General features: G+C 30.5%; 2 protein-coding genes across 3 annotated transcripts in view; one reads left to right on the top strand and one right to left on the bottom strand.

Moving 5' to 3' along the window:
• Window positions 1-21,352, bottom strand: part of LOC129966007 (dual specificity protein phosphatase 1-like) — a 33,243-nt gene extending 11,891 nt beyond the window's left edge. The window contains exon 1 of the mRNA XM_056080337.1: window positions 20,696-21,352. Coding sequence (XP_055936312.1) covers window positions 20,696-21,161 — 466 coding nt within the window. The 5' untranslated portion in view covers window positions 21,162-21,352. The remainder of the gene's footprint in view (window positions 1-20,695) is intronic.
• Window positions 21,353-21,800: 448 nt separating this feature from the next.
• Window positions 21,801-25,025, top strand: part of LOC129966637 (endoplasmic reticulum-Golgi intermediate compartment protein 1-like) — a 76,195-nt gene continuing 72,970 nt past the window's right edge. For both annotated transcript variants that reach the window (XM_056081136.1, XM_056081135.1), the window contains exon 1: window positions 21,801-21,951. In XM_056081136.1, the coding sequence (XP_055937111.1) occupies window positions 21,932-21,951 (20 nt within the window). In that variant the 5' untranslated portion in view covers window positions 21,801-21,931. The remainder of the gene's footprint in view (window positions 21,952-25,025) is intronic.

Below are 25,025 nucleotides of genomic sequence, written 5' to 3'. Positions count from 1 at the left end.
ACATAAAAAGCTTGTCAACATGAAAATTCATTTAGTTTTAATATATTGAGCTATAATTTTATTACAGGTTTGTTAGATCAACAAGACCCTTATATTCAAGTTCTTTCTCTTTTAAACTATCGGGAGAACTATGAACTTTATTCCCGAAGCAAAATTTCATTACCCTCAAATATACTGTTATTTAATTGCAAATGTCTTAAGTTCGTTTTCTTTTACATGCCTTATTCGTTGTCTACAGTTTGGCGATGTTATCACAAGACTTGTGCTAATGAATACATATCACGCGTCACTTTTACATTTTCCTCAAAAACTTAATCATGCATTTGTTTTGGTGAAATTCACCCAGAAAACAACGAACAATTCAAGAACTGCAAGTGAACCGGAAACTTAAAAAGGGGGGAAAGAAAGACAACTTCCACAACACTCCTCAAGAATCCGGTCGCGTGCCGAGGGTAAAGAATGACGTCCACACAGAAAAGGCGGGAATATTGGCGGTTATGACGTTCTTCTGACGTAAAAAGGGAGCCAGGCCTCACCTCAACTCAGCCCCGACAATTTTTTTTTTCATTCATTATTATTGCCCCCGTCTCCTCCCTCTTCCCCATGTCCCGGCGGAAACTTCAGAACAGGACGTTTTTCCCGACCGGACCGTATTTGGGTCGAAGGGTATATCACACCCACGTTCCTTTCGGTTTTGTTCGAAATGGAAAACATGAATAAATCGTCTGCCATCATTCCACTAGCAGCAGATGAGAAAGGTCAAGGTCGTTATTGCCATTCTGGATGTCAATTTAAGCTATTCAACATGTTGTTTCGATAATTACCATAACGACGCCTATCAAAAATGTCATTTTGCGGTGATGTTCGAAACAGCTGCAGTATTGTAAGTGCCTATTTTTTTTATTTTTTTTTTATTGAAGGCATAAATAACGAAGCGTGGGTGTCATGTTTACATCCGCTACACCAGTATTCAAAAACATCAAAGCACGTGCATATTAAAATAATTTTACGTCATATTCACGCACTATCTAATTTAAATACCTATGAAAATAGTTATCTTCATTGATTAAGAAGATTTATTTTTTAAAATTCCGAGATATTAATGGAACAAAATTAACAAGCTGATAAAACTGCAACAATGTTTCATTCAAAGCCGCCATGTTTCAAAAACACCTCCATATCAGAGCATGGAAAATGCAATTTCAGAAATGAATACATTGATCACTTTATTGACAAATGAAATGCATTCTATTCAAGATATATTTCTAAATGCAGCTTTTTAAAATGTAATGCCACAATAATTTTAAAACACAGTTACATTCTTATGACAGTTATTTTGTTTACAGTGATAAAACTGGTTTTTGCAAAGGGTTTAAAATGTTGAATGCAAAATGAAGGTTTTAAATAAAGGATTTAATGCATTTTGAAATTATTCACTGACAACTGCTCTTGCAAAGACTTTAAAAAAAATCAGTCTTTCACAAAAATCAAGAATTTGAGACAAGAAAAAAAAATGAAGAAATGTCAAAACATATGTATAACATTTCGCAAGAAAATGACTTAAGAAGTGTTTAATTTTACGATAAAACATTCATATGTTTAAAAAAATACTATTTAATACACTAAAATTCAATTGCAATGGCGGACTGAGGAGCTTATCGTAGACTCGTAAATGTTTTTGCATTTAAAACTCGCAATATTTTTATTTGAATTCTCAGAAATACCGATAACTGGATTTTCGGAAGGGCTTATTTAGGTCAGACAAATATTGCGAAAGGAATTCTTGTGAACTTCTTCCAACTCCCCATTCCAAACATGAATAATGATCTAAACAGGAAACAGATCCAAACGATAAAAATCCCGCCGCTTTTCGCTATGTTTTCCTGTTTTCAAAATAATTTATACGCAAAGCGGATAAGGGAAAAAAAAATCATTAGATATCCGAAAGAAAATGATCTTTGCAGCAGAAAGGCAGGTCAAAGAGATGACTTTCATTCGATATCCAAATAAAATAAAATTAAAAAAACTTCTCGGACTGAAACATAACAGCTGATTCGAGAGTAAGATAAACAGGATGTGGCGATACTTCGGAGTACGAGCGTCGTGTATATTTTAACGCAAGATCTCGAATGGCAACGCGAGAACGGAAGTAATGTTCGAGATGAGTTTTCCGGTCGAGGATCGTCTGCCGAAATAAAAACTGAGCTAATATGAATGAAGAAAATCTCATACGAAAATTTTTTTTCCTCTCCTTTTCCATGTTGTGTCGCTTTCTTTCGAATTACGGCGTTCTAGAAGAATGCCTTTTTTATGAGATGCAACTTTTGGCTGAAAATTAATCATGGTCCGTCGATGAAGCAATAGTTCGAATCACAGTAAATTGAAGTGCTTAGAAGCACTAACTACATAAGCATGGAATCTTGAAGCAGAATGCCAAGCCATGCGTAAATGATTTTGAAAACCTCGCTTCATCAACACTCTGGAAATTAACTAACAGAAAACGAGATGAAAAGTAAAATTGTTTTCGAGAGGAAAGTGAATTTAAATTCGTAAGTAACGAAAGTAAGTTAACTTCACGTTACTTTCAGTAAGAGTTCCAAACTAACTAAAATCCCATTTTAAATGACGGAAACAGACCAATGTTTTATGAAATGCGTCAGATTTATAACTTCAGACTATATAATCTACAGAGACTAAAGAAAAAGAAAAAATTCATTTAAAATTTGCATGATTTCAATATAAAAGGGTGTCCCAAAATTAACGTAAGATTTGAATTTGACACCAGTACAGTAAAGTGTTGGCAACTTTATTAAAAAATAATCATTTGATAGCTCAGAGTTTAAGGTGAGTAAAAATGGAGTACTACATGATAGAATTTCATTTTTGAACAATATTTAAAAAAAATAATGCGAGCCTGGCGGCCAAAATTCGAAAATCTGAAAACTGACCCCACAGATCGCGTGATTTAACACCATTAGATTTCTTTTTATAGGATTATTTGAAGTCAAAAATCTATGCCAACAAGCCCATAAGCACGCGTGATTGAAGCAGGAAATTCAAAGCTGCATCATGCCACATTTATGCAAAGTGGTCTTGGAAAATTTCGGAAACAGAATGCGTATGTGTCAGAAAAGCCCTGTAGGCCATTTGCCCGATGTGTTATTCCATACATAACCCTATTCTGTGTACTTCACGATTCTATAAAAATATAACAATTTAAAGAAAAAAAAAAAACTTATTTAATTCAAATCTTGCGTCAACACGATGTTCAATTGTGTAACGCTAAATGTTTACAAACCCTAAATTATTAGGTGTCAATTTTTTTTAATAGGGTTACCAACACTTTACTGCACGAATGGTAGCAAATTCTAATTTTGCGTTAATTTTACACCCTTTATTTCAGAAGAATGAAGTTTAAGATTTCAAATATGGAATTGTTTCCTTGGATTATTAGAGCAGCTTTATAATAGTACATTAAGTTTCGGATAAACATCGAAGGAAAATATTACTGCCATGAAAATTTTTCAGATCCTTTGATATTATTAGCAAAAATAATTAAGAAACGGAAATGAGACCACTGATATTTTTTTCAATCCAAAAAGGGCTTGCCAGTTTAAGAATTGGCCAATCTGGTTTATTTGGTGGTCTTGGGTGGAATCGAGACGAAAAGCGCGGCCTTTTTAATGGAAACAAAATTTTTACCATAAAACTGCCGTTTTCCAGTTATCGAATTGAAATTATTAATTTAAAATATTAATTGAATTTTCCAAAACTATTGCGAATTATTTGCAACAAATTCAGAAATCAAAAAGAATTTTCTTTTCCACTGAAAACAAATTCAAATTACTGAAAAAGACAGGCAACATTTTAAAACAAAGGGCGAATGGACGCTGTAGAGGCAGTGAATATTAGGAAGGTTAAAAAAATCGCCATCAATGTAGGGGAAGTCTACCAACTTTCCTGCACGTATGCACGAAGAGTTTTCACGCGTGTTTTTGTCTAGCTAATCTGCAAACGTCCTCGCGTCCATCTACAAAATCAGAAGACGCACAGGAAGCAATTTTTGCAACACAACAGCGCGATAAGCTCTGGAACTTCCTCCGAGAAAACGTCGGCTTCGTTTTAGGCATTGTGAAAATAAAATATTTTTCCCCTCGGAACAATTGAAGAAGATGGCGGATGGAAATCGTTTGCATTGTTGAAGCGACAAATTAGAGCATTTCCTTTTTCACTTGTGTTGCCAAAGACGTGCCATTAAATTTTCGAATAGTGGGCGGATCGCTCATTAGGGAACTTCGCGTGTGCCGTGCATTTACGAGGTGCTGGCGGGGGAGTGAATGCACAAAAGCTGCCACTAAAACACAAATAGGCCTTAAAACCTTTATTCTTAAATGATTACAATCTAATATTCGTGCCAAAAGAAAATTGCGGATGAATGAAGGGGAGGACTCATTATTTAATGTCATTTTGCTTTTCATATAGAGAATTCCAGATTTTCTATTGCATGCCAGTAGATAATTTCTCCCTCCATTTCTTCGAAACTAATTTTAACTCACAAGAAATCAAGGTGATAACTCAGATTATCCATTCATACAAAATTCTTTACAAATAACATTTAATGAGTACAAACACAGTTGCTTTAAAATGACAAAAACATCACCATCAATAAAACACTTGCTAATGGTGAGGGCGAACAAACAAAAATTATATTTGTTTACATGTTAAGGCACGAAAGATTTCTTTCAAATATTTAAATTAAAAAAAACTAATACAGAACTTGCCTCTCACAAGAAAATCATCCAAATCTAATATTTCTGTGCTAATTACGTCAAATCACTGATCTATTTGAATAAGAATAGTAATATCTCATTGTACAAGATCCAACACAATTTGTTGAATACCTTAACATTCAAAGTACATTTTAAAAGGGAATATATTTAATTTTTTAATGGATATCATTTATACAACTTGAGAATGAGATCAAGAATTTCATCTTCAGATAGAATTTTGAAAATATAAATCATAGAATAAATAACGTATTTTTCCAGATCTACAATTCTTTGAATGTACAGAAGTTTGATTACAATAATTGTTAATAAAGGCAAGAAATACTGAACTTAAACAATCGGTCATGTGGATTTTCACTTCCCGAATATTATTCAAATGACTCGAGTAATAATACCAAAGAAAATGAGTAGGGTAGTTATTCATTGATAGTTCATATTTCATTCTATTAACGTTAAAACTTCAAAAGCAGAATTCGATTTCTTAAACAGATTATAAATTTTTGCATAAGCTTTTAGTAAAGTGACAGCCCCATTTATAATTTTCAAAAATCCTCGCACTGACATATTGTATTTTAACTTGTCGAACATTTAAAATGTTAATTATGAATTAATTTAATATTAGTATGCGAATTTGACATCCAATTCTTGGTTGTGAATAATTATATCAAAGGTTTTATTTCAAGAGAAATAAAACTACGATTATAATTATGAATGTATATTTCTTGCATTTTGAATTCAAAGTAACATTCAATAGCTAAATCTTAGTTTAATGACACTCGGACGCAAATTTTTTTAACAATTATGTATTACACAATTCGAAAAGAGATAAAATCAAATAATTTAAGCAAAATTCATCTTTTATAGATAAAAAGCTTTTAGCAGACCCAGAAATTCCACGAAATCTCCAATTTCATTCGAGGACAATGAGAAATCCCCAATCGCCCCCAAATCCCACCCACACACTTGTTTCCGCCGATATTGCATTTACTAATTACAACTTCTCACCAAACCTGGTCATTTTCTTCGCAGAAAAAAGAAATATGCAGGTGTTTGCCTCGCTTCCAATACAAATTACACCCGAGAACAAAAGAACAGCGTAACAGAACATCGAAAGATTCCACCGCAGAATTCTTTCCCTAAACACCCCCACCACAAACCGTAGGTGACACAAGATCCGTCATGAAACAACAGGGCCAATCAATTACGTCAGGTGAAGAGGTCGATGAATGGCCACGACGGAAACGGAACGATTCCGGCTGTATCACGTCAACATCAGCCTTGTAACCAGAGCTAACTATCACTGACGTAAACCGAGTGAGTGAAATTTATATACGTTCGGTGTCAAGGTGACAGTGAAACGGGATAAACACGTGAGGCATTTCCGAGTTTCACGGTGGGATTTGAAACCGCAAATCAACATCGAGCCATTTCCACAAATATTTACTGTTCAGCGTGAGTGTTCAAGTTTGACGACCTCAGAACGAATAAGAATATTTAAAAAAAAAAAAAAAAAAACGTTTCCCACGCAACGAATTTTCAGGAGTGCTTTAAAATTCTCTCTCGGTATAGTTTTCACGACACATTCAGAGTATAACCAAATCTAAATTTAGAATCCAAAAATTTCGAAAATTCTTTTTTTTATAAGAGGAAATTTTAAAGCTCCTAGAATCTGCATAATAGGGAAACTTGCCTATTGTTTCACTTAGATTTAATTCAAATATTTGAATTTTTTTAGAATTATTATAGTAAGTTGCAACTCGGTATGAAACAAGTAATATATACATTTTTTTTTCAAAGTTAATACCTACTTAGGTCAAAAAATTTTTTAATTTTAGTTACATTTTATTAAATAATTACAATTAATCTAAATATGCATATACATATGACAAAATTATAATACTAAGTGGCAAAATAGAGCTTGGCGACCCAATAGAAATTACTGGGTAAATTTAATTAATATTTGAAAAAAACTGTATTAACATCAAATGAAGTTTACAAAAATTACTACAAGTTTAAAAAAATGTATTTGAACTTGAGTGGATGAATAAAAAGTATTTTATTGACGATTGAAAATTTGAACAAGATATATAAATAAATATAGGGAGAGTGTGAACTAATAATAGGAATTGAAAAGTGTGGAAAATTATTTATGAAATTACATTAAAGAATATATTTAAAATTCAATTCTTTTAAAAAACATCTACCTTTAAATATATATTAGCATCTTATTAAGAAATTATCCAAGGTGCAATGATAGACTGCATAATATTTTTGTATTATCGCATTATCAACTACTTTAAGTTGGTTAAAATAAATTTTTATAATACTACTAATTTTTTATAATACAAACAGAAATGAAGATTTGTTTTAAACTAATATTATAGGATTAACCAGTTAATTGTTCTTAACGAGTGATGTAATGGAAATGGTACAACATTTTGCAAAATTCAGCATTTCCTGATTATTGAAACATTTTGTATAATTTTTGATTTTATTCTCGAGTTATTGGAAGAAAATGACAAAACTCCATGGCACTACTGAATAAATCACGGCATTCTACATTTTTGTGAAAAGGCAGTTGGCGTTTCAACAGCGGAAGTAGGAAAAAGATTAAATTACACGGGAATCGTGCCAGCATTTAACTAAGATATACAATGAATTAATTCCTGCGGCAAAAAAGCCTAGATCCAATACTGGTTTCGAAGAGAAACTGTTCACGAAGAAGTGATTCATTGCATGGCTGAATTCAATTGCAAGGATTAGAACATTTTTGTATCGCGCATTAAAGTTATGGAAACTCAAATGCAGAAAAAAAAATTTTTTCGCTATATGTCATAATAAATTCAAAGGCAGAAAATATAAGTTTATGAAACGTTTCGGTTTTTTTCTGGCAAATTTTTCTAGAGGGTATATAATAAATGAATTTTACTTCTTTAGTTGAAATTCCAACATTTTTTTTCAACCACTGCCTGAAATAGACTCATATGATCGAAGAATATAACAGATTAAGTGAGATGCATTCTCTTTTAAATCGGTATTATTCTATGTCTTGTATAAAATCAATATACACATTACATACTATATTATATATACACATTACATACTATATTATATATACACATTACATACTATATTATATATACACATTACATACTATATTATATATACACATTACATACTATATTATATATACACATTACATACTATATTATATATACACATTACATACTATATTATATATACACATTACATACTATATTATATATACACATGTAGACACACTTTAGCAGTTGTGTGGCCGAATCGAAGAAACTTTTGAACTTTTAAAACCTTTGATTTATTTCACTAGGGGAAGCATAATTTACGTACAAAAAAATAAGCGTTAAAAAATACGGCAGTCTACATCGCGACATAACCGAAGATTTTTTTCAGTGGTTTTTACTATGAGATTGATAGGGATTTCTTTGACACGAATTGATTTAAATAAGGGAATTTTAGCTATCTTTAAAAGAATGTTTAAACATTAAGTATTTTTATGCCTTCACTCGAAGTGTGAGAAAATACTGAAGTGAGCAGTTTTACAGAGCGCGTGCAAAATTAAATAAAAAAAGGGGGAATTGGATCAGGAAATAAGAGACCATTTTAGAATGAAAATAACATGAGGTGATTGAAGATAAAAATTTGGAAATTAAGATTTAAACTAGATTAAAAGATATCGTTATATATATATATATATATATATAATTTGAAATATAAATTTATGATAATAATTACAAAATAGCGAATGAGCAAATTAGCTTGGCAACTCTTCGCTCAGATTTGTATGCATTTTTCTTTGAAGTTTATTTACATATAGATTATCAGGCTCATTGTTTTATAATACTTAAGAAATTTTGATTGAAAAAGTGAACAAATACGTGGTAGTAAAATTATTCAAACAGGTATTTCCAAAATTCATTGAAGCCACTGACCGAGATGTTATTCATATGTCACCACGCAACAATTATACCCTACGCAGTTAGAAGTAAATACGTCGTTGCAAATAATGGAACCACAAAATTAACCCTAATCGATGGTGACACCGAAGGAGGGCCTTACCAAAACCGGTGTAACTTCCTAAGGCCAGGGCGTCAACAAACATTGTGCAATGCCATATTGCTTCTTACAAAACGCTATCTGCATTTACGCGTGTCATCAATAGTAATAACAGGAAGTTTCCAATAAGGCATCTTAAGTTCAGTGCCCAAACAGATCTTGCACAAGACATCGCCGTCGCCATTGTGTTGCGCGAGAACAATGAGATAAATAATCTCCATGGAAATGAAAAGTCATTGTGGAATTCTCTCTTTGAAAAAAACAACATCCTATGATTTACTACTTTGAGAATTCACCGAAACCTGTCCGTTCGTTAAATTCTATGAGAATCGACTTTCGGATAGGATGTTACGTTTCCCATTGTTTCCAAAAAAATAATTCACCATCAATATACGATAAAAAAGCTTCCTCTCTTTAAGATATCGCACTCTTAACCGACAAAGACCATAGTTATTCTGAGAAAAGGGACCGGGCGAATGCATCAGATTACAGCCATGGCTAGACTGAGAATTTCTTTTACTTCAAACTTATCGAATTATAATAACTTTTTTCATCGCAACTAAGTTCTGACGGCGCCACATCCCATACCGTTCGATAGATGCAACACGTTTATCTTCGAAGGTCCCGCGCTTTTTCTTGCTAGATACAACCTTACACATGTGCGTAAATTCAACAGTTCGTGTATCTAATTTAACTACATTTTGCTTTCCTGTTTAGTCGGAAAAGACCACAAGACGAATTTATCTACCACTAATATTTTATTAAGACAATTACTATTTACAATTTCTCCAGTTGGTGGCGGCATTCGTGCAGCGTAGCCCAACTCCTATATATTGTACCTTCCGAATGCAGGCTCCAGGTATTTATACCAGCAAGAGAAGTTTTTGGAAATCTTCACCGAGCTCCTCGGAAATTTGCATTTCCTCTGCGGGAATTTGTATAAATTTGCATATGGGAAACCATGGTGGTTGAGCAAATATTGGTAGTGCTTGCCGTTCGGTGAATGACGCCACACCTTCAAGAAAATCTACTACGGCATTATCTTATTGTTACATCGTATTTCAGAAAACGTGCTTTGTTAATTACATGCTAGCTTGATATTGGTTTAGTAATTTGTTATAATCTATCAATTATCGAACCAAGTAAGGCAAAGTAAATAAAGGGTAAAATATTAAAATAACTGCTTTCCTGATTAGAAGGTATTACGTAACTTTGTATCGGCTTCCACTTTTTCTTCACAGACAAGCGATATATGCATAGAAAAAGGATGAATAGAGTACTGAGTTTGTGTTTTATGGCAGAAAACCCATCTTCGGCTAAGCTGCGCCGCATCCAGGGAATTAAAATATTTGTATCAATTTATATCATCGAAACATGGCATGTCTACAAAATCCAAATGGCACAAAAAATAAAAATCTGAGCCTTGAAAAAGCGCAGCAATGTTATAAGGTATGGCACAGTACTAAAAAAGCTTGACTAATGTTTATATATGATTACAAAAACCAATATTTTTGTAAAAAACTAAAAAACTAAAAAAAAAAAAAAAAAAGGTTAACACGCGGGAATGCAGTATTGATGATATAATACTGACCACTTTCTGTTCGATATAGACTGTTTTTTTATTCTGCTATTTTGGCCCATTTATTTCAAGTGGTTCTACAGATACATCAGAAATGCTTGTAATTTTCTGTAAATATGTCACCATTTTTGCATAATTTCAAAAGAGTTAACAACAACAAGATTATCATAACCATGCCATGACAGTGCTGTTTAATACCGTGAGATATTTTCTTTTCAAAAAAAGGCAATGCATTACGAGACAGTAACAACAAGAATGACATTCAATTTAAAAAGATAGTAAATTTAATTTTACGAGTAGGAGAGAGAATCGGTACAACAAAAAGCATCAAAAGAAAGGTGGGACGAAAAAACAAAATGGGGGAGGGACTGGCAGTTTTTATAAAGGAGGGGGGAATAATAGTAAAAACAATAAACAAAAACATTTAAATACACAAGACAACTTTTGTGCCACAGTTGAAGCCATTAGATTCTGTTACAATTGCCACATTTATATATAAAAAATCCTATGTAAAATGTCTAATGCTTATTAATTGCCTACGTTATTAAAGCTTAAAACACATGCAACCATACACAGAAATTTAGGTAACTTCAAATATTATTTATATCATTCGATTCGAATTCACATTTCGTATGTTATAGCTTATTTTTTTAATGTCTGAATCAAACAACTATATTCTTTAAGAATAGCATTCTAACATTGACTTTTTCTTCCTCTAAGTAGTGAATAATAGAATGAAATATTATATATATATATATATATATATATATATATATATATATATATATATATATATATATATAGCACAATATTCCTTTTAAATACTCAAAACATGAAACCATTCCCACCATTCTTTGAGAATCGTTAGTTCTTGGCGAATTTTAAGATTCAGGTTAAGCTTTGGGATTAGGCATGGAGGTAAAACCGCTTAACAGTAATCTAAATTGACTTATTTACTTTCAAATAGAAACTTTCTCATTCATTTCGCATATTTAGTTCGCTAGGAATAATCTCTGAATGAAAATACTTTGGAACAGCGACGAAACGAGCTTCTGCTCTGCCAAGGCCGGAAGACCAATTACCTTGACGACAATGCTTGAGACGTAAATAGTTCGTGAAGACTACGACAAGTGATAGATTGGGCGAAGTTCGTTTCTTTTGGAGGACATCATGCTTCCGCTTGCTGTTATAAATATAAAAGTTTCCAAAGCCTCATGCAAACTACGAGTGTTTCTTTAAATACATATCAACTAGTAGTAAGGGAAGGCAGAAATTAGAAATAAATATTACTTTATTCTAAACACGTAGAATATGATTACAAATATGGTAATAAGTGTATTTTTTTTAAGTCAAATAATTAAAGAAAAGCAACACATAAGCGACGTAAAATGGCCCATGAGTAATTTCTCTTATCAAAATTGAGATCAAGTTTGTTCATAACTCATTTAATATACAATTTTGTTTCAATATTTCATAGTCAAGGGGTAATGTTAGGAATGCAATTACTTGAAAATAAATAAGATTAAAATATAATTTCAACCGTAAAGTTGAATTTTTTTTTCTTTCAAGAATTGGTTTCCTGTTTAGTAAATAGTTTAAAAGCAGCACTTTGAACTTGCATAAAATAAAAAACGCTAAATATTAGGATATGAGAGCTTATATAAGTCAAAAACGCATTACAGAAAAACTGAAAGGACTAACACAAAATGTAATAAATAGTATAAATCGAGTTACTGAAATAAAGAGAATTCTTCGATAATATATTTAAAAATTTATTCAAAATTACAAAAAGAAATGAAACGTATCACTGTAAAGACTTATTTAATATTAAAGATGAGTAAAAGTGATTTCTGTAATAATATGCTTTAAAGTTAAAGGCAAAATGTTAAAAACGACTGATTTTTAATTAAAAAATCTAAATGAAACTTAGAAAAATCGTCCTTTATGGAAACCTATTACTCAAGAAGTAACTATGTGCCAAGTTTGGAGCTTTAAGTTCAGTTATTTTAATAGCACGTTTTCAGAGAACACGATTTTTTCTCGTCATGCACATCGCAATTTACAGATAGCATGTCAGTTTAAAGTAACCATTATGTTAAAATAGTACTTATCGACTCATTCATCATTAGCTTGTTTTTCAAATCATACAGATAATGCCATTACTCATTGCTATTATTATTCGTAAACAATCCAATTTCGTTAAGGTACTTCACCCAATTCATGTTTGTCCCTGGACTTTAAAAGCCTTGCATAATTCACGAAGGGCTTGTAATATTTCGAAACTGTCAGATAAAACACTATCTAATCTAGAATGTTTAGGACGCATATCTGTCCATAAGCTGTTAAGAGCTTATCTGAAGATCCTTCAACACTTTCCACGGGACCGAGTTCATGTTTACAACGTTCTGCAATTTATTGTTTTAGGAGGGCAAAAAGCAGATGTCTAAAAGCATTTAAAAAGATTGTGGTTTTTATGTTGTTCGTGCAAAGGGAATTATAGTCATTAGCCCAAAGGCAATACTAATAAAATGATAAAGGTTTCAGACAAAACGGCATTTTTATTACATAAAAATGATAGGTTTTTATCACGCATTTAGAATTTTTTTTTTTTTGATGAATTTTGTAGCTTTGAATTTCTGATCCGAGAATGTAATTACTGAAAATTTTGGTTTATTAATAGACGGGTTTGATTGCAATTTTTGAGTTTATGAATAATCTAAACATTCAGTCTGTCAACGGGCAATCAATTATATTATATATATATATATATATATATATATATATATATATATATATATATATATATATATATATATATATATATATATATATATAAATGGAGATTCACTTTTATAAACAGGAACACATGAATCGAAGGCTTAATAGCAGAACTGGATTTCGATCAAAACAAACATTCTAATTTCTTTGCACGAACCAATAAAGAACGCTATCATTTTTGCGAACTTGGTTTTATTTTCGACAATTGACTTAGCCTTTTGGGATATAATCAACAGAACGGCAATGTAATTGGTTCATGCATAATACGTTATGATATCGCAAGAAATTAACATACGACTATTAAGAGAAACAGGTAAATAAAAGAGCATAATTGGAAATCTTTATATAATTTGAATTTTGCAGTAATGCAAGACCGCTAAGTTATAATTTTAATTTGTCGGTATTTATAGCCATATAATAGTAATATGATTTGAATCAATATTAAATCGCTAATATTAGCTGCGAACGTTTCAAACCTGTAATTTTGAATGAAATGTGAAAGTTCAAAGGATTTTTTTTTCTCCCTACATATTACTGTTCTATCTTCATTATTGGCAATATAATTCCCTCTATTCAAAATTTCTCTTTAGATATGAAATTGTCCAATATCATTATCATACAACCAATATTCGTACTGTTCATTCAATAAATTTGTTGGTGAGAAAAAAAATTGTTTTTTCTGCAGGCCTGTTTCTGCCGTCCCTTTTTAAAATTCGCGTTCCCTTTTAGCTAAGCAATTGCACCGAACACGAAAAAAAGCAACACCAGTAGTCTCAATTCACATTTCAAACGCAATTACGACAAAAATAATTGCATTGAATGGCTATTGAACTAGAAAAAACAGATCGAATAGCAAAACAAATCCAACTCCTGACATACATAACATTCGATTCGCTTTGATCCACCGTATCTGTGCCTATTGTTTACAACGCACTACTATTCCAAACGAGCTTTGATTTCGATCAGACAATGCCACTTAGCCCCAAACTAAGCAAATCCTTTCCGGTACTCATCCGTTTAATTATAGATAGCAGTTTAATTTCCCCGGATGTGCAGGAAATAATGACAAGATCCTAGCCACTATTCTTGGATTCCAATTCTTGGTAGAGTAGGGCATATATACGTCGACGGAAATATTCTAGTGTTGAGCAAGCAATGACACATGCTTCCCGTTTTCAATATTTTTGTAACGAACATGATGAAATGAACAGTGTTTTTTCATCATGTTGGCCACAAAATTAGAAACTCCCACACAGGAAATTCCGCAACTCGCTATGACGTGTAGAGAAGCAGAATCGAACTGTTGATATCTTCTATTGGGTTTATTTCCCCTTTGGAAGCTACATAAGGTTTATTGGAAACACGCATCTTGTGATTTTGAATCCATGTCTGATGAAACTCTCAGTTTCTACATTGCAATAATGATAGAATGTTTGATTATCTACCATGTGGACATAAGGATCTTGCATACTGGAATAATTTAAATCCTATAGATTTGGGACTCAAACTTGAAATCCTTTGACAGAATAGTGACAAAACTTGAATCAATGATATAAAATTGGATGACGGAACCACTACAAATTTTGCCAACACTAAAAATATTCAATTTTATCTGAAATTTAAGAATTTATTAACTTTTTACATTTTAAAAAGTAATTTAATGCACAATTAATCACTTAATACAAAAACTTGTTTATTGCACTGAAAAATATAAATATCTAATTACTTTAAGTTTAATTTCCGAAAAACGTTAATCTGCATCTTATCACTCGTATTTTTAACAATCAAAATTTTGCATGCAATGTCTTGAATGGTGGCCGAGAGAAAACAACGCCGTGTAAAAGGTTAAACCATCTTTTTCCTCGTCTCTACTATTAACCGGGATTATGTATGTTGATGTTCTACAGAACAAACCATTTTACCTAAGCTTGATATACATTTTAAATACGAGAATTAATTTTTTTTAAAAATAAGCGACATTCTAGCGTTTCTCCTGCAATAATTCTTGAATTACACAAAACTAATATTTATATTTTAAAATTCAAGAAAAGTTATCTTTTCCACGATACAAAATTGTAAAGCAGTTTACTTGGATTTTAACATTTTTTTTTTTTTTTTTTTAGATTTTCTTTTGTACTATTTTCAACAGATTTCATAGATTGCTCAGAAATGCAAACCGTTTTCATTGTTTCGAATACTTAACTACATGTTTTCCCCCACAAACTAAGGAAGAAAGATTCTACAAATTATCAGAAAAGTTTACAGGAGGAACCATAAAGTGAAATTACATTACTACAAAAGACAACGAACAAATGCTTAATTTTTTTTTAAACGACACTATATTATCATGGGACTTAACTAATAAGCAATTTTCCATTTATTTGTGAGAACTGTGAATACCAAGTTATGCATTTGGAACTGAACAATCAATATTTCTGGCTTACTAGCTTGATGCCAAACTGTTAGCATTTAATAAAATATTATTTCTTTCGATTAAGATAAAAATAGAATAAATGAGTTATCACAGGTTATATGACAGACCCATCGATATTCATTCGTCTGAACTGAATGTATTATCTTTCACCGGATAGAAAACAAATATTTGTTCAATAACACACGCACATAAAATGATTCGCTATTCATAAATGGAATCGTTTGGAATGAGATTTGTGTGATCAAAAAACTAAAGATTCCAATACATGACGATGTTTCATTTTATTTAAATCTTTAAATAAAAATTCAAAAATAAGGAAATTTAATTTATTCCATTTTTTTTTTTAATGATCCTATTAACTGCATTCAACATCATAATTATGTTTCAAAGACAATCCTGCCAAAATATTCCAATTTTTGACCGTTTACTCGTATAATACGAAAAAGCAACGGGGATGACAGAACGGCATTTCTTAGTAAAATAACGTTAGTCTGGAACAGAAGGATCTTTGGTTTAACAGATTTGAGTTTAACTAAACAAAACCCTGATTATCCACGATTAAACAAAACCCTGATGTTTTTTATGTATTTGATCCGGTTCAAAACTCAATTCATGTGGTTTTAAAACATGACGTTAACCAATAAGTCGATTCTGCGGTTGTAAAATTAGAATTACTTGATGCATATGCGAGATGACTGACGTGATATACTGGCTTTATACTCCTAGTTATATTCTTACCTATTACACTTTTACGAACATACCAGTTTTTTAACGTTTAAGGAACGTACTCTGCGCCGATAAAAATGCACGTTCCTTGATTTTAAAATGAATGGTGATATCAGAATTCGTTGGCTCGTCAATGATCGAATGACGTAAATAATTTACAGATAAAATTAAAACAAAACGCATTCAACTGCAAGTGATTACAAGGAATGTTAATAGATAATTGAAAGCTGTTATCAGAATGGATGGTCTTTCACAAAAACTTGAAATCAACCTCCCATTCAAAGCAATTAACAGCAGTATTACTATCTTATCAAAATGATAAACATAACATAGATCAGCAATTTTCTCTAAACCGAACTAACAGAACATTTTTCCAGAAAAAATGAAAGGAACTAATATGGATTAAGATAGTACATCTATAATCAAAGGCCTACGTGGCTGTGTTATGTTCAAAGTCATATGCATGCACAGTTAACATGTGAACGAAAATTTGCATCGGCTGTCGATTAGAGTAACGATAAAGTTTTGATTTTAGAAATATTGAATTCTTTATTTAGATTAGGCATCAAGAATTTACGAATTTAGACAGGTTATTTTGATCATTAAAAATAATTATTTCACGCATTTGTAAAATATCAATCCAATTCGAAATAAAGGACATTAAATATTGCAAAAATGGGCATTCATAAGCAAATCGAACTTTTCCTGATTTCTAGATCTTAAGTTATACAACTCAGCTAAAATCTAGAAATGAGTACAAACAAGAGCATTGTGATTAGAAATGTAATAATTAAAAATGATCCTTTCAATTCAGAACTATGCTGAATTAAAATACAGTTATGTTAATTTAAGTACCAGAAATCCAAGATTCCCCGGGTTTACATCAGTTTTTCTGTTCCTTTGAAATATATAAAAGGTGGGATAATATAGTATTATTTATGTAGAGAAACTATTTTTGATTGGTGCCAAAAATGTATATTTTCTTGCAATAATTTTAAAATACATACGCAAGTGAACTGTAATAGCAGAAAATCTGAAATAATCTTGAATAGATTAAATCAAAAAGTTTGAGATATATTTAAGGAGCAGCTCAAAACGGTCTATGTAATGAATTTTAGAAAATCATCGCATCATGCGTTCTTTCTTCGACAATTTGAAAAAGAAATAAAATTCGAAAACTGATTAGTTACCAGCATAGCTGTGGGCTTTGGTTTCAATTAAGTTGTGGCAAAAGTTAAGAAGTTCTTTGATTTCTAATTAAATTTATATAGTAACTGAAAATTTATTTTATCCTTTTGCATATAAATGAATAGACATTTCTGAAGGTGCCTGTTGGAGAACAAATTATTTGACAACTTTGCGAATGTTAGGAATCATAAAATTAGACAATGAAATTATGGATGAAAGTGAATTTTCACAACTGAATACAAAAAATTCTATCACAAATAATAAACTTGTTTTAAAAGCAGTGTTAAGCAACTTATAACTTTTAAGCAATTTGAGTACAAAAATTAATTTAAGCCTTTTCATATTTTCAAAATAGAAAACAGTATTTTACATTCGACATTTAAATAAAACCTTCATAAAAACGTACAGCATTTTCAAGTGATTAATAGTTTCCGAAATTAGATTTTCTAAGACAAAATTTAAAATCGCAATGCACAGAAGATGCCACTCATAATCGAAAAATAAACATTTTAAAAATGTATTATCACGTTATGTTCTCATAACTAAAAACAAGAAAATGCCTTACACCATTTCACGTCAATCTAAGTACCAAATAAATAAGCGGATATGATGCAAATTTTCACGCCACTTAGGTATCGGATTTCTCATCTAGAATAACATTTTACTGAAAAGCCGATGAAAATAAGAGTTTGCAATCTACTTTTGAGACATTGTTACAATCGTGACGTCACATTTCTAGGGCAGCAAGAATGGGATAGAAAATTGACTAGAAGAGAACCGCCATTTTTATTTAAGAAACCATTGCATGTTTAAGGATATAACAGACATTCAACCAAGATCTTTTTTTTCTTTGGTCCAAAATAAACAAAAACAATATTCACGGTTGGCATGCGGCGGTAACAAGCGTGAAGCAAAGAGGAAGTGGATTTTTACTTCCTTCACAAAAACCTTGACGAAATGACCCTGTTTTTGACCGCGCTCTTTGCCGCATTTACCAAATTCTTACGACTAAGTGGGATAATTTTTTTTTAGCTGCGTTAAAAAGGTACGTTGACATTCTAGCAAGTTTGAATAAAAAATTTTACATTTACAACCTGAAAAAACAATACTAATTCACTTGAATCTAGTTTCGTTTCATAAAACTGCAGAATAATATTTAGTAGCTGATACTGATTTGAAATTAAATTTGCTTTCTTCAAGTCTCCCGATTGTAAACTACATTGAAATATATATATTGTTCTTAATACTTATGATAAATGTTCACCGTCTGGCCGAGACTAAAAAGATTGTTCATTAGCAATACGATAAATGCTATTTTTTTTTATTGATTTAAAAAAGCAGGATTGATGAAAAATCAGATAAAATTGTCTTACAAAATTAAAATGAAAAATAGTCGTACAATTTCCTAATGGTGTAAGGAATGATAAAACACGTTTTTTTTATAGATAAAATTAAACAACATCTCGATTAATTCGATTTAAAAAAATGAATATACGTAAGCATTTTAAGAAGAGCATTTTTATGGGCTTCTGCTACTGATTATATAAGTTTTGCCAGCGATCCTCTGAACTAAATATAGGCACATTAAATAAACAACTCAGCTTTAACTATTAACATATATAAATCAATAAACTTGAAAATATATAATTCATCAATGACAGACTTGTATTACGAAAATCAAGTAGTTTTAATTTTCTGCAATTGTACCATTCACTAAAGATAAATAGGTCCATTTAAAAATATATTCGCAAATGATCTTCATTAGAAATTCCGAACAGAAAAAACAAACAGCTATTATATTAATTGAATACTTAAACACAAAAACATTAAAAAAATCTCGGATGCAGAACATGTTCTTTTCATTCATTATGAGCATTTTCTTAGCACACGGCAGAAACGTGACACAACAGCATCTGCGATTTCCGATAAAATTCGATTCGTGCGATTTCTATCCCCCCACCACCAATACAGAAACTTTAAAACACGCGAAAAGCACCCCCTCTTTTTTTCCCCTTATGAAAAGGGGAGGATGCTTAGAAGCAGAATTAAGAGTGCAGGCTATAGGAAACGAAGCTCTTTCAAAAGAGAACCTAGTAGATCGCAGCGCCTCACAGGGGTTTCCGTCGTTTTTTTTTTTCAAGCATTCTTTTTGGCATTGAAAGCACACGGATAAAAGCAGATTTTTTTTTTAAAGCAACAAAGCAGGAAGAAAATGCAGGCGTGCCTAGCGCGTGACATCCTTACTTCTTTCTTATCCCCATTCCCCTTCTATTTAAATTTTGCAGCTGCTCGACGCACGATCGTTTAAGAAAAGAAACTATGGCGAAGTTGAATGAAGAAAAGTGATAAAAAATTAAAAATATACATCTTTTTGTTGCGACGATTCGTTTTTTTTTATTACTATATTTAGCAGTATAATATGTTACCTCGAGATTTGTCACACAAATGAGTATTGGTTAAAAAGATTGTATGAAGTAAAATAATTTTTTAATATTAGGAAGGTTCATTATTTATAAAAATTGATATAATTACATTTGAAAAAGTTATCAAATCTTTATAGTATTCGTTAAAACTCTAGTTCGAGTTCAAAACAAAAAAATTGTAAGTTCACAAATATTACAATTACTAAAAATGCAATCTAATAATCAAGCTAAATTATTAATTTTAATAATTAACATTAAAACTTTAAATGATAAAGTAGCATTAGACTAATAAAAAAATAGCTGAAATGGATATTATTCGGAATAAGAAACTTAAGATTTTCTTTGCATTTTTTATAGTAGGGGAAAAAAAATTGGCAAGTATGAAAATGGATATTTATAAATATAGAACTCGCATTCTTACTATTCTTATACAAAAAAAATAGGAAAATTAAATAAAAATGTACGATTAATTCTATTTATAGACAACAAATAAGTTGCGCATTACACAACTTCCTTCTTGGTCCTTCATTTGACAAAAAAGAAAAAAAATTCTAAATCAAGTATTATTACAATCTTAAAAATAAATATTAAAAATAAATGTTATATGTTAACAAGGTTAAAAATGACTTTACTTTAAAAAAAAAATAAAAAATTACTCGATTTGTGTATTAAGATGAAATCATACCTTCTAAGTAGTATATAGTCTTCAAATCCGTTTCATTCCGTAAACATTTAGCCACAAAAGTTGCTGTTGATTCCTCTCCAGTCATATCACTGAGATTTTTGACATTTAGCCCGTAGTCGTCGTAAAGCACAACAGGAAAACACTGATTGTTTGTTAAAGATGTTCGAATATTACTGTTTGGAATCAAAGTCCTCAGTGGCAAACGTCCGCCACATCGTCTTCTCAGGATTGCTGGACAGTGGACATTCACAGAGTCCACTATGTGACCATTGTTGTAGGCCACAAAGGATCTACAATCGAGTGTGAGCACCCGGTGCTTCCTATCCAGGTTACTATCGTCCGTATTTTCATTATTCTCATTCACATGAATGAATGCTCTGAGCTGTTCAGGCGAAATACCGTACATGCTTCCCGCCAAAATGTGGTGCTGCCGGGAGCGACGCGCTTGACCACTGAACGCAGGCATCAAAAACAACAGAGGAGTTTGAAGCTATCGTCACTAAAAGCTTATCAAAAACTAAAGAGATGTAAACAGCTAGCGATAACTAAGGATAAATCATTTTTCTTCGCGAACAAAATAACCAGCGTACCACTACACCTCTCAATCACCAAGGGAAGCAAACGCAAACTGATTCTAGTCAGACGAAAGACTCAAGTTATGAATGAAATGGTGCTTTGCTTACGTAATCCTGACTATATTCTTCCGCGCAGTAAAGAGTCCTCAATTCTTGTTCTCACAATTTTCAAAATAAAGATTATAATATAAGTTATATACAAAAAAGCAATAAAGGAAGAGCAATATTGAAACTTTACAGGTATTTTAAATTAAAATTTAGTCACAAACTAAGGCGGAAGAATACAGTGTATGAAGGAATCAATGGAGAAAATTCGTAGGTGTAAACATTGATTCTCATTGGTTGATAGATTTAGAAAAATAAACAATATTCATCACTAATATATTTACTTTGAATTTATAGATATATATTTAAAAATTTTAAATTAATATTTTGAAATAATATTTAGGGCTAAAATGTTCCAACTCAGTACTTATTTTTGACCAATTAGATTACAGCACGTGTGGACCAACGTGGTGACCGGCGCTGATATTTTGCTTTTGCAGAAACCAGGCGGACGATTCTATCCTTGTCAATATTGCCGGTTTCTTAATTTTTTTGTGCAATTTTAATCAATGCTTTAATTTAAACTTTTATAATCTGATAAATTTTAAATTTCAAAATGGCTTTTGATGTTAGAAGGTAAGGATTTTAAAAAATTTGAAAGTTATAGATTTATGCCGGTTTATTATTAGGGTTACGTGTTTGTTTACATAGCATTAATTTACTGAAATAAGTAAGATCTTCTCTTCCGAAGGACTTTATTAATGTTATATCCTTAATTTGTTTGCTTGCTAAAACTGCTGGAAACAAAGTTATGCTTATATATTCGAGATAATTTTTTTTAATGAGAAATGTGATGTGGGTTGTATAAATCTTGCATTAAAGAAATACCAACCCCTTGTAATCATCTATTTGATCACGGAATAATGAGATTTTTAAGCATTTAAATTAGTACTGGGTAATGTTATTCTTTTCATTCTTCTATTTTATAATAAAATAATTCTCTGATTCACTCATTTAACTAAAGTCGGAGCAATATGTTATTGTCTGTTGAAAAACGCAAGATCATATTTTTAAATTAAAATTTCGAAACAACGTTTTTTTTTATTTATTTAATATAAATTACTATACTTTTTTGTATAACATGTTCAATCGAATTACGTTTGTCTTCAACAAAATAGAGATAGAGACTCTGATCCTTACAGGACAAAATGCCTCTAAGAATTTATAAGCAAAATATTCTTTAATGGGTCTATTAGAATGCATAGTAGGTAATTCTCTTTTACTTGAATTGAAAATAAACTGAATTTTAAATAATTGTTTTCTTTTTATTTGTATGTTTGAAAAAGTGGCATGAATTTGACTTGGAACATATGGTACATTATGCTATGAATATAATGAATAATAATTTAAAGAAATTATGTAATATTTTACTGATTTTTTTTTCCTTTAAATAGATTTGCTTTAGTACTAAATATTTAAACTTAAGTTCTAGTTGTTAGTAGAGATATCTTACAAAGAATTTGCATTTTGTAAAGCAGTCTGAAAATCAGTTTATTATAATCTTTATAATATATTAATAGAAACAAGTAAAAGATTATTTGCTTTAAACTTCAGATTGTATTTAAGGTATATCCAAATCATGAACATTCTTAAGATGGACACAATGTGCATGTTTAGGAACAAATATAAATAATAGAAAGTGAGTATTTGTAAATCACCCATAATATTTATTCATTTAGAAAGAGATGGCTTCTATTTGCCTTAAGTTCTGTAAATTTATAGGTTTAGTGAAAATAATTAGTATAAACAGTTTTAATTCTTCACTATAAAATGAGTCATTAAATTTTCTAGAGAGATAACTGAAAGTGAAAGGGGTTTATTTTTAAAAACTAAGTAGTAATTAAGCAGCCTATTTGAAATCCACAGATGAATTACATCTATCAATATATATTCTTTGAAGAAAAATTAAATTGAGCAATTTTTCAATTGAATGTGTGAACTGAAGATTTAATCCCCCCCTCCCAAAAAATCATTAAAAAGCAGTTTTTATAGTTTTCTGATTCCACAAAAAACTAGTTTACACAGTTTTATTTATTCAGTTAATAAAAATTGAGGTTATGAATCAAAATTCTAAATTTGTTATATATTTAGCTTTTATTTTATAAAGTTATATCAGATGTATCACAAAACAACAAAATACTGCTATTAAAATAATATAATATATATATTATATAATAAATATATTAGCTATATTATCATTAAAATTTTAAATGGTTTTCTTATTACAAATTAATTCTTGTGAAAATGTGTCAGCAAATGTAATCTGTGTGATTATACACAAATAAAAAAGTATTTACAATATAGTGCCTGTTTTCTCACATAAAAACACTTCTAATTTTAATTTCCTGATTATACATCTAATTAAATTTTTTAATTTCTTAAATTCTATTCTAATTTTTTAAAATGATTTTTGCATTCCTATTTTACCAAAATAGGGATGGGGGGGGGAAGAAGCATAGAAAAAGATATGTTGGGATTCCATTAAATATATATAGAAAAATGCTACAGAAGTTTCGTATTGGAACAAAATAGTATGGCTCAAAAAGAAACTGAGAATCAGTTTGGGGGGTCTGAACAAATAACTCCAGAAACTTGTCCTTTTTATTTATTTTTTATCTCTCAACTGAATAGAACTATCCAAAAGTAATATACATGAGTTTCTGAAACAAACTATATATATATATATATATATACTGTATATTCGTAATAATTTTAAATGAGATAACTATTGTGTAGCTTAATTTAAGCATATGTTTTAAATTGTAACTATGACATGATTTAAAAAGAGATTGTATTATATGCTGATTTATCATTATATTATATATATCCTATTCATTTTTTTATTCAATTAAAAAGGAATTTTTATGAATAAGATGTAAATTTAACATGAATCACTAATCTCGCATTAATAATATAATTTAAGTATAATAAATTTTAAAGATTATTTGGAAAAAAAAAATCACATAATTCTTTGTAAGAAACACTTTTAATGACATTATTATTATTATTTAAAAATTCACCTTGAAAATTACATGATTGAAATTCTATTTTCTGACAATAAAATATTTTGCTTCTGAATAATTTTCGCTGCCTTTAGTTTTCTCACTGGGAGATGGGATGTATCTGCCCCACTGCCCCTAGAGAAATTTGAATGTTTCCTGAGACCTTTCAATGACTTGTACCTTCAAATGCTATTTTTAATTTACATCAGGAGCATAAAAGGTTTTTTTTTTTTTTTTTTGTTAATGAACAAGTTAATTTAGTTTCACATTTCAATACATCTTCAGCATGTTAATATTTTAGTTTAATATTCTTATTTTATTAACTTTGTGGAAATATGTTTTTTTTATCGATTATGACTCAACATTGAACAACATCTATATTTGTATAAAATATTGATACAGTCTTTCAACATTTATAAACATTCTAATAACTAAGTGTACATAATGAATGAACATAATGAAACATGGAAACATGCAAGAATCTTACAAAAATAGCCCAAGTGTTGCTTCAAACGGCATGTTAATATAACTAAACCAAACCAAACCAAGCGTCTTATCAATTATACTTTAGAAAATGATAAAATTATTTTAATATAGTATAAGTCATAAAATTTGTGTTTGTTTTATGAATTTATTCATTTGGCAACT

This window comes from Argiope bruennichi, chromosome 4 (assembly GCF_947563725.1).
Source record: "Argiope bruennichi chromosome 4, qqArgBrue1.1, whole genome shotgun sequence".
Classification (NCBI taxonomy): Eukaryota; Metazoa; Arthropoda; class Arachnida; order Araneae; family Araneidae; genus Argiope; species Argiope bruennichi.
This window is presented reverse-complemented; position numbering and strand designations above follow the sequence as displayed.